Source organism: Podarcis melisellensis (genome assembly GCF_964234715.1).
Source record: "Podarcis melisellensis genome assembly, chromosome: 2".
NCBI lineage: Eukaryota > Metazoa > Chordata > Lepidosauria > Squamata > Lacertidae > Podarcis > Podarcis melisellensis.
The window spans coordinates 71,743,447-71,754,020 of record NC_138529.1 but is presented as its reverse complement, the minus strand read 5'-3'; the positions used below and the strand labels follow the sequence as shown (position 1 = coordinate 71,754,020).

General features: G+C 40.1%; 1 protein-coding gene across 9 annotated transcripts in view; it reads right to left on the bottom strand.

Annotated features, from left to right (window-relative positions):
* The window catches only part of DOCK3 (dedicator of cytokinesis 3), a 147,936-nt gene that overhangs the window by 17,995 nt on the left and 119,367 nt on the right, over positions 1-10,574 (bottom strand). For 6 of the 9 annotated variants that reach the window (XM_081900198.1, XM_081900195.1, XM_081900191.1 and 3 more), the window contains 5 exons: positions 8,756-8,872; positions 6,484-6,605; positions 4,772-4,907; positions 3,375-3,456; positions 1,108-1,260 (listed from right to left, as the gene is read on the bottom strand). In XM_081900198.1, the coding sequence (XP_081756324.1) occupies positions 1,108-1,260; positions 3,375-3,456; positions 4,772-4,907; positions 6,484-6,605; positions 8,756-8,872 (610 nt within the window). The remainder of the gene's footprint in view (positions 1-1,107; positions 1,261-3,374; positions 3,457-4,771; positions 4,908-6,483; positions 6,606-8,755; positions 8,873-10,574) is intronic. The other 3 variants (XM_081900196.1, XM_081900199.1, XM_081900197.1) reach the window with 1 other exon arrangement.

The following is a 10,574-nucleotide window of genomic DNA, read 5'->3' as shown; positions in this document are numbered from 1 at the left end:
TGCAGCGAACACAGCTCCTTGAAGGGTAAACTGGCCCTAAGCCTGTTAACAGCTAGCATCCAGAAGTGGACATTGTGCTCTGCTTTTATCTATGAACAAGTCCAACGTTTGCAGCTAATTTGTGTGTTTATAGCTATGTAATGAAAAGGTGGAAGCTTTCACAAATACAGCTTGCACTATATTACAGCCAATGATACACTGTGTAATGTTTACCCTAATGCTCTTATCCAAAAAGACAGTGTTTGGAAATAAAATCTTAAGCATATGAATCTGACCATGTATGATATATTTATATCAACAATTGAGAAGTGGCAGTATTGGAGGACGGCCTGCAGAAGTGTGTAAGTGATTCTCATATCTACAATGCTTAAAATAATATTTAAATTGGCCTTAACAATGAAGATAAGTCAGCTCATTCATGGAGCAGAGCCCCGTAATGTGTCTACTAACCTCTCAAAAGGTGCTTTATGACATACTACTGTACCAAGTTAAGAAGGCAGCATATTCCTACAAATGTTTATCATTTCAAAATGAAAATACATGTGTACGTTTTTCAGAGGCAAGCTGCGAGACATTTCAGCTGATTATATTTACTTTTTGTGTTAGTTATATTTGAGTTGTACTGTTCACTGTGAACAAAACAAGCTTTGCTATATTATCCAATAGTTTATCTATAAAAACAAAACAAAAACCAGAGCCATATGAATGGGAGGCTTATCTAGATATTCAAATTATAGCTGCATCTCAGTTCAGTTAGATCTCAGCTCATGAATAAGAATATAGGAGGTTTAGCTGGAAATCAGACTATTGACTGAAATCAAAGCTGCTAAAGTTTGGGCAACTCTTTTCTCATTTCTAAGACAAGCTTTGAACCCTGAAGAGTGCAAGTTAGTCATCATTCAGTAAATCGAGGTTCCAGTACAACTCCTCACATCAGTGTGGAACCTATCACTGCCAAATAGCTGCAGTGAAACACACTGATGAACTTGGTGCACTTCCTGGCTGAAGGGTGTCTAAGTCTGCCACTACAAGCTGGTAACTCTGTTGGCAATCTGAACAGAAAGGCCAAGGACTGTATGGGTCATGGAGACCAATCTATCCTCTCACCTCTAGAGGTGGTTCCTCCAGGACAGAGATGAGGCACATTGGTGGGGGCAGTGTGGGGAAGCCTGCACTGCTGCCGCCCGTGCTGTATCTGTTCTGTGGATAAATAGAGGGCTTCAGCCTCCAGTGTTGTCAATCCAGCACCTTTCATCAGCACTAAATTAGAAAGAATATAAATAAACATAAAAAAGGATTGAAGCATATTGGCAGAGCTAGGCATGTGAATTTTGCACTGCAGCTTGCTTTAGCGCCAATGCTTGTCAATCTCTCATTTCCATAGAATAAAACTTATCAAAGGGGGGGGGGGGAAATGTACGCAAATAAATAAATCCCATGTTATTTTCAATACCACCAGGCTTATTTTCTGCAAAAACAATTTCATCCCCATTGGAAGTTTCACAACAATTAAATTAATAATTCACATACTGTGAAGTATCAAGAAGATTTGGGGCTTTCTTTTTCTAGTGTGCGATTCATGAAATTCCAAACAACTTCTCCATTAATTTAAGAAAATTAATTCAATGAGTTTAAGAAATCTGTCCAAGAATAAATGAAGTTTTCCAAAATGATCAGAAACAGTCAAAACCAGAAATCACATGTAGTTATGACAGTGCTTGTTCAAATATATATTTGCTAACAGGAAATGATGTATTACTTATTAATTGGTCGTCCTTTAACATACATCACCTCATTTGTCTCTAAGCACTGGTAGAGATTCTAGATGCAGGAAATGCTGTTGGGAAGTCAAATGGCAGCTCAGAAAGCTGGATATCCACAGTATCACAGATACTATGAGTTCTGTGAAATGATGCAAGGACCACCATACCATATTTTTCCTCCCCAAAGTGCATACTTCATAGAGATACAATTAGCAGACACAGTTGACCCTAAAGCAGTACAATCACATAACCATTTTCCTGACAATGGTCACCACCTTTACCTTCTTTATTCAGCTTTGATCACAACTGCTTTCCCACCAACTTTGGTAATTATAAAAATATTTGTACTCATATACAGTACTATGCTCTTCAGCTGAGTGCAACAGATACAATAATGAAAAAGACTTCACTGAACATATGAAGCTCCCCAGCTGTCTCCACGTCATCTTTCCTGCTGTATATAAAGCTGCAGTATGCTGAGTCATATCACCCATCTATCTAGCCCAGTGTAGTCTATTCTGATTGACAGTAACTTTCCAGGGCCTCTGGCAGACAATATTTTCCAGCCCTACATCTTGAGAATAATTTTTAATTGGAGAAGTCATGGATTTATTCTTGCACCTTCAGCATGTAAAACATGTGTTCCACACTGAGTCCCCTTCTCCCCTCTCCCTACCAGAGATGAATAATAATAATAATAATAATAATAATAATAATAATAATAATAATAATTTATTTATACCCTGCCCATCTGGCTGAGCTTCCCCAGCCACTCTGGGCGGCTTCCAGTCAAGTGTTAAAAACAACCTTTCGCACAAAAAAGAATGTGTTCTACTACTGAGATATTGGTTCTTCCATTGTATCACTTCTGCCAAGGATATCTGAGCTCTACAGAAATGGGTTCACCAAAAATAAGTGGATAGGGAAGTTCTGTTGTTCTGCAGCATACACAAACAGCAGTGCAATTTGGTTTGAGAGTCTCTAAGCAATAATTTGACACCCAGTTCTAGAGAGGCCACAGCTGGGGGTTGTGACTTGTGAAGAGAAGAAACAACCAACTTTGCATAGTGTCTTTTAGGGAAAGGAAATACTAGGGAGTGAAAGCTATTTCAGATATTTTCTCTCTCCCTTTCTTCATTTGTAACTCAGGCAAAGAAGGCAAATTTTGTACACCTTGTTCCAAGTAAGATTCTACACTCTATGTTCCTTCATCCTGATTTCTTTTCCTTTGAGACCTGCCTGGTATTTACCTTTGTCCTCATGTGGTTGCTGTTTTCAGTGCTGTTTCTCAGACTGTTTGCTTTAGAATTGAAACAACTCATACAAGCAGCAGAATGGATTTAAGTGAATGGGCTCAATGATTGGGGAGCCCATTGGAAACACACAGTTAAATTGTCTTAAAATAAATTTTATACCAGAGAGAAAGTATACCAAACTGTTCTGAAAAGATGACACACTTAATTGGGACATTGTAGAAGGCAGTCTTGAATAATTCATTGTTGCAATAATGAAGCTATCACTTATTTTAAGCAAGGAAGCAATTCAATGAACAATCCAGAATTTTAAAGGGCAAACATCATAGCAATTTGTAGAACCGTGGCTCATTCTTACCCCGTGCGCTAGGAGGTGCAGAGTTAATCATCTGGGATGGTGCAGAATGGGTAGAGCTCAGGCTTGAGGTGGAAGGACTGGCCTAGGAAAGAAAAAACAGATATTAGTGATTAGATTCTTAGGGCAGGATTCAACCAACACGTCCCACCCTGTGGAAGCCAGTGCAAGTGCTCTCACTAGTACAATGACCGCTCCCCACTTAAAACGGGGGGCGCCCTTTGCGTGGACGCGTGCAGCCCTGGATCTGGAGTGGCCCCATCAGCATAGGCTTTGCCTTCCCTCAGGTGGGATACCTGGAGGTCCCCGCCTACCCCAGTGAGTTGTCCAATCCCACCTGGGGGAAGCATTGCCAGGGAAACCAGGCCAGATAGGGGAGGGATTACCTGCCCACACAATAGAGGGTGGATCTTAATTGGTAATCCTCACCTGGCTCCAGAGCCAGAGCTTGGCTCCCCTGCGGCGGCGTAACGGGGGCGGCTATCTCTGCTTGAACATATGTTCTCCAGAGCCGGCCCATCCCCCCCACACACACTGGATAACCCTGATGCTCCCTAGGTCCCCGGCTGGGGACTAGGGAGGGAGAACGCCCAATGCCTGAGCCAAGGTCTACCCACATTTGAAATTTAATAAAGTTGTGGCCAATTTAATCCCATAGCATGTTGTCTAGAGTCGTTATTCCACATGACGGGGGGGACCACTCGGGATCTGGGGACTCCGCCTGTCCACGCAATGGGGTTTTCACCCAGCTAACATTACAAATTGTCTAAGTAAACTTAAATATAATTCAATAATAAAATACCTAGCATTTTTAAGTATTTCTGAGTGTGTCAAGTGTTTCATATTATTTTCATGTAATCTTTATACCAACCTTGTAAGGAAATGAGTGTTGTTATTATTCTCATGTTGTAGATGTGGGAGGAAGGCTGAGAGAGGGTGACTTGCCTAAAGCCAGCAAGTGAGTTCATGACAGAGGTAAGATTTGATTTCCTCAGTCTGTAAGGCACTATATTCTAGCAATGTCTACAAGTACTGAGTAGATCTTAGTACTGACCGAGATCTTAAATGCAGGGCCTTTTTACCCATAGGAGCTAGGGGTGTGGGGCATCTGGGCGCCAGGCTCTCAGGGGCACCAGGCTGAGATTCCAGGGCCTGAGAGTTGAGTCTGGGGAAGAGCCCGCCCAGCTCTGCATTGCGAGTTCGGGGGCGACTGAGCCAGTGAGACGCTGAGGCAGCTGGCTGGCTCTGCCCTGCTGTGTGCCTGGGACTGGGCAACCAGGGGGGGAGGGCACCAGGGGGGTCTTTGCACCCCAGCGCCGCATATGCTTAAGACAGCCCTGCTTAAATGCATCCTAAAATCATCTTTAACACTGCATATTCCTGATGAGTTACAGTCGTACCTGCATGTGGTACATATCCTCTGCTGTTTCTCCGACAGAACTGTCTGTTAGAATAACCAGATTCCCTGTTTCACTTGATGTATGGGAAGAAAGAGAAGATGACGAGTGTCGGACTGTGCCCAGCATATTCAATGGGCTACGGAGAACAGAGAACAGTAAGATAAAATAATATTTTGTTTTAATCAGAAATATTTATTTAAAAAATGCATCTTGTTCACTGGAAGCTACTGTTTAGGTACCTCAAAACATATTGAAGTAACATGCACAGACAAGCCTTTCTGCGTCTGTACATTTTCAGTTAGATAAGGCCCATCACTATATTAAACAAGGACTTTCACATTTTGCCAAGCTGCAGAGCAAGTTAGCAATTTGTCAAAAAATGTTAGAACATATCAGAGAAACCACTTATTTTTTTGGTGCCAGAAGTCAAATTGTAAATTCACGTTGACCTAAGTGGCTGTTCCTGTGTCTCTTCTATCTATTCAAATATTTATTTCTGTAAAATATTTATATCCTGCTTTTCTACCATTTGTTCGAAATAGCTTTCAACAGCATAGAAGAAAAATGACAATCACCTAAAATAAATAAAGAAGACAATAAATGTATACAAACTCAGTAAGCACTAATGTATAATTTAATGTCCAATTGCCATACTTTTTCATAGTTGCATCAATTTAAGATGCACATGGAACTAGTGAGCTCTCTGACCCACACAAATTCTGCTGTTTTGGATTTGTAAATATTTGGGGAAATCATCTGCATTTTGAGGGATAGTCAAGTGTTCATCAACCACTATTTCACGACCCATGAAATTATTTATATTGTATGTTTTTCAATGCATAGTTTTGTATCTGCATTAAAAATACATTTGATACAAAATGATGCCATAACAGTATCTTACTATGAATTCCATGGCTAGAGCAACATTTCCAGGACCCCTTGCTTTGGGCAGGATGAAGAGGCAACTGATAAAACTGTAAAACAAGTCCGCTACCAAATTTTGATGGTTTTAAAAATACTGTTTCAGATAACACTACTGCCATTAGCAGTTTCTGTATCAGCTAATACTGAATATTGCAAGCTTTTATTAAATGAAAAATTGGTGGCAAAGAAGCAGTAGAAAGGTTAGCAAATTTTAACAGCTGAAGCAACAAAGAATGGAGCCTTTTATAACCATCCTCATAAAATCATTTCCATCACAATACTTAAGGTTTAGAAATTAAAATTGCTTGAAGAACTAAAATCATTTCCACCACACAATTTCAACTGTGTGGATTTTAGCTTGTTTTCATGCTTCCATGTTTCTCTTAGGTAGGCATCCCCTGAATTTTGAAGTTGTTTCAAGTCCTTTACATATTAGCTGCTAAAGCATATTAAAGACCAACACAGAATGATACCCTTTCACAAATGATTCGTTGCCCGGATAAGTTAATATAAAAGTGGGTTTTATTTATTCCTATAACTTTGAGTAGACCCAAAGCACCTCCCAGAATCTATACACAGTAGCTACATGAGCTACTTTGCTTTAGACATCAGTTGAAAAGACTGGTATAGAATAAGGTTATCAGACGTCCCCGTTTCCCAGGGACTCTCCCCGGATATACAAATCAGTCTCCATACAAAATTCATTGAAGTTGAAAAGTGTCCCCGGATTCATTGAAAAAAATCTGGTAACCTTAGTATAGAAAGACCTTTCTTAGGTAGATAAATACCTGTGGCGATGTACCAGCTTGATACTCTCTGGACTCATTGGACTATGTGATACAAGCATATTGCTGCGTGGTGTGCTCGTTCCTGAGCAGGCTGGACTCAGTTTATCCAAAGCAGGCAACTCCTGTAAAGTACATTCGGATGGTCATATGTTGCCTTAATAATAAGCTAATAGGATTGTGCCTTATGGTCCCCCCCACCATAGCTAGTGCTATTCTACATGAGCTAGAATGCTACCTGTTACCCTTCTTGTTGTCTGTCCCTGTACAACTAGCATCTGCTTTCAATATCACAGAATTCTGGCTTGGCATTACCGTATTTTCCCGTGTATCAGACGAGGTTTTTTGACTCAAAAACTGTGTCAAAAAACTGGGGTCAACCAATGTCAGGGAAGAGTTTCCAGTTTCTCAGAGGGAGAAAGCATTCCCCAAGGGGGGGAAGGAGAGCAGTGAATCTAATAGAAGAGAGCAAGAGGAACAACAGGGAGGGACTGGCTGTTCAGAGGAAAGCCAAGGGTTAAGTTCTAGCTCAGATTTAGAGGAGGGGAGATATAGGCCAGCTCTAGCCAGGAGGTTAGAAAAAAGAGCGGGAAAGCGAAGGGAAGGGCGCCTTCGCCATTTTGAGGGTGGCTGGTCACGGAGAAGCAGAGCTCAGAAGGTATCTGAAAGAAGTGACTCTGAGGAATGATATTTAAGAACCGTTTATAAGATTGTTTTGTTAATAAGCAATAAAAAGTTATAAAAGAACAAGAAGCGTTTGTGTGGTGATCTGAAGAGGACAATGACCAGTCCTGACAAACAATACACATGGATAGTGGCAATGGGGGGCGGGGGCGGGGGGGGGGGAGAAGCGGCGCGCCTGCCAGCCAGCTGGTTGGCGGGAGCTCAACTTTCCCCAATGCAGCAGTGAGCGGGAAATGATCTAGTGAGTGTTTCCTGCACGCAGCTGCGTGGGGGAGAAGCTCAACAACTTTGGGCCATCTCCCCTCATTTTCTTAAAATTGAGTCTCCCAAAATAGGGGGGGGTGTCCTTATACATGGGGGTGTCTTATAGACGGAAAAATACGGTATGTATGAACCAGAGACTGTGGTTTAAAACAAGCTCTGATTAGTTACAAAGCAGCTTCATAATCCATGGTATGAAGTACGCTTGCTTAGAAGCTGGCCAGAAATTTGTTTTAAACCACAGTTCTGTGAAAGCTGACATTCTGTAAAATTAGCAAAGTTCCTCTCCTGGCCACACAAGAGGAGAGGGGAGCATACAATTCTGAGTCTTCACTCAGGTTCCTTCCTGCTCACACACATAGTACTACTAAGCAACGATTTAGCATAATGTGCAAGTGTAGCCCATGGCTTAATATCCTGGTTGGTTCCACTCTGGATGAAATGGGAAATGATAGCTAACTGAAGATTTTTCTGATCTGTTGCTGGCTTGTGCAAAGGGAGGAGGAAAGGAGTTGTATGCCATAAGCCTCACTCATATCTCAGCAAATGCAATCTATGAGACTTTTTCTATGTATCGTTATAGCTAATACTTTTGTCATCATCAATAATGAACCATCAATATACAGATGGATAGTAATGGTTCCCAAATCAGAAAGATGTGAAGTACACATGTCTAGCTTTGATGCAGGCTTTTATACAAAATGGATTTCTAACACTACATTATTTACTTCTCCTTTCACTGTGTACTCTGCCCTTGAGTAACGCTTAAAAGCACACATTTATTTATATCCTATTTTAAGCAAGCGACTGAAGGCAGAACTATACATTATGTACTCTGCTGTTATTCTTTTAAGGGAGTAAAAAACCCCAAAATACAGTTGCTGAGATTGCAATTCAAATTGCAATTTGAAGATGAAAAACTAGTACGGGGGAAGAGGGGCTTTTATCCTTTCCCCTTGTGGCAATTTCCAATTTAAAATAACCTTCTTCCAGCAAATTTTCCTTGAGGCTTTATTTTCAAATTGCATCCTCAGATTAAAAGATCCCTAATCATAGCATTTCAAGCAATGTGTAGTTTTTTTGTACCCATTTTAAAAGATCATATGTGATTCAAATGATGTGAGCAATGCCTAGACAAATGAAAAATCCAGATGTTCATTTCCTCATATTTTTCTGGATATCTAATTTATTTTTGCTGAAGAATTCATTTTGTACTCATTCAGCATTTTCCAGTTCACATGTCTATGCCATAATGGAAGAATTCAAAATACTGCTGTGAACTGTGAAAAAAGAGAAAGAAAGAAAGAAAGAAAAGTGTTTATCTACTTACATGGTACAAACTGGATCGCATCATCTGGAACTGGTCAATTAGTTTCTTATGAAGAGGGCGCATCTCTGGATGTACAAACTTCTCATGTACTGCAAGACCCACTCCTAATATATGTACCTATTAAAAATAAAATCAAAGCCTATACATGCAGCCTAAGAAAGACTTCAAAATAATGTTCTATATACCACTCATTCACTGAAGGGTAACTGTCTCTAAATACTTGTAGCTTAGTTTAGCTAAATCATTCATGCTCACTAAATCTTTTTTTCAGATTATAGCACGAAACATTAGAGAGCATGTAGTTGATTGCCTAACAACCACTCATATGATTCCTGGCCATCTCTTCCTGCAAATGTTGTAATAGCAAGAATGTGAATTTGAAGTGATGGCAGTTGTGGCTAGACTAGAGTTGCCATACATCCAGAATTCCCTTGACATAGCTGGGATTCGGCTGTCAGAAACAGTGTTGGAAGGGTAGATTTTGGCAAATTCCCTTTAAAATAGCTCAAATTTTGTTGTTGTTGAGATCATGCAAAAAATCAAGATCTCAACAACTTTTGTGTCCAGATTTTCACTTTTTGAAATATGGCAACCCTAAGCTAGACTAATAGAGAACTGGCAGATATCAATGAAGTTTTTCAAAATCAGGAGAACAGCTTCATCAATACTTACAATTTTGTTTTACATTTTTCTTAGTTGGATCCCCCCCTTTCCCTTTAATTATCTTTTTATTATCCTTTGTGATCCACCATGGGGGCCTTTTTTTTTTTAGCCAAAAGGCAGTATAGAATTAATCATAACATTTCACATAACACCATTTAGCACTATGGAGTCTTTTCTCAAACAGGGTAAGGTGTCCAAACTTTGCCAGACCAATTTTGTAGACCACAAGGATCCAGGCACTTTCAGTGCTGTGTGATTTTCACATACACTGTAACTAGTGAGAAAGAAAGAAAGAAAGAAAGAAAGAAAGAAAGAAAGAAAGAAAGAAAGAAAGAAAGAACTTTGTGTACAAGCATACATGAGAGCTAACTTAGGCTCTGGTGAGCGATAATGAGTTAAAAATTTCCCCAAGTATCTGACTGCTAGCTAGAGGGTACCATTGGCACTCACCTAAAGGGTGTTTCTATTTGCGAGTCAGGATACATCCACATGGAAGTTGTCTCTGCCTACTGCTAAAAGCAGGAAACGCTAAGCTAAGAGGAAATCTGATCCTCTTCCTGCTTGTTCCAGTTTCTTTTTAAAAACATTGTTAAATCCGGTTTCTGTTCTGTAGTAAAGCTCCTCTGTAGTAAAGCTTAACTTACACAGAGAAGAAATAATTACAGGAAAGGGGGGGAAAGTGATTATACCCCCAGGGTATCAGACTAGGTGGGTGTGCTCTTCTCAGACTCTCTTAAACGGAGATGATTGGGATTCAACCCGTGTTACACCACACATGTAAATCAAGTGCTCTTCCACTGAGCCACAACACTTTCACCAAGACAGACTGATTTATTTTCCTTGAATTAACACCTAGGGTAGGCATCCAGTTCTAATCATCACACCGACCGCTTTGGAACTAGTGTTCCGCCAGTGAAAATAATTACAAAAGGCCACTACCATGTTAAGCTTTTACATAAATTAAGATTGTGGGAGCAATGTAGACAAGACACTGATCATGAAATTTTTTAACATTTCCCCTAGTTTGGATAAAATACTTTAATGGAGTGAAGGAGGGAAAAATGACTGAAATCACCAGAATTTTCACTTTTAAATATTTTTACATGGAAACGGATGTATTCAGAATCTACCTGTAGACTAACTTAGGTTTCTCTTT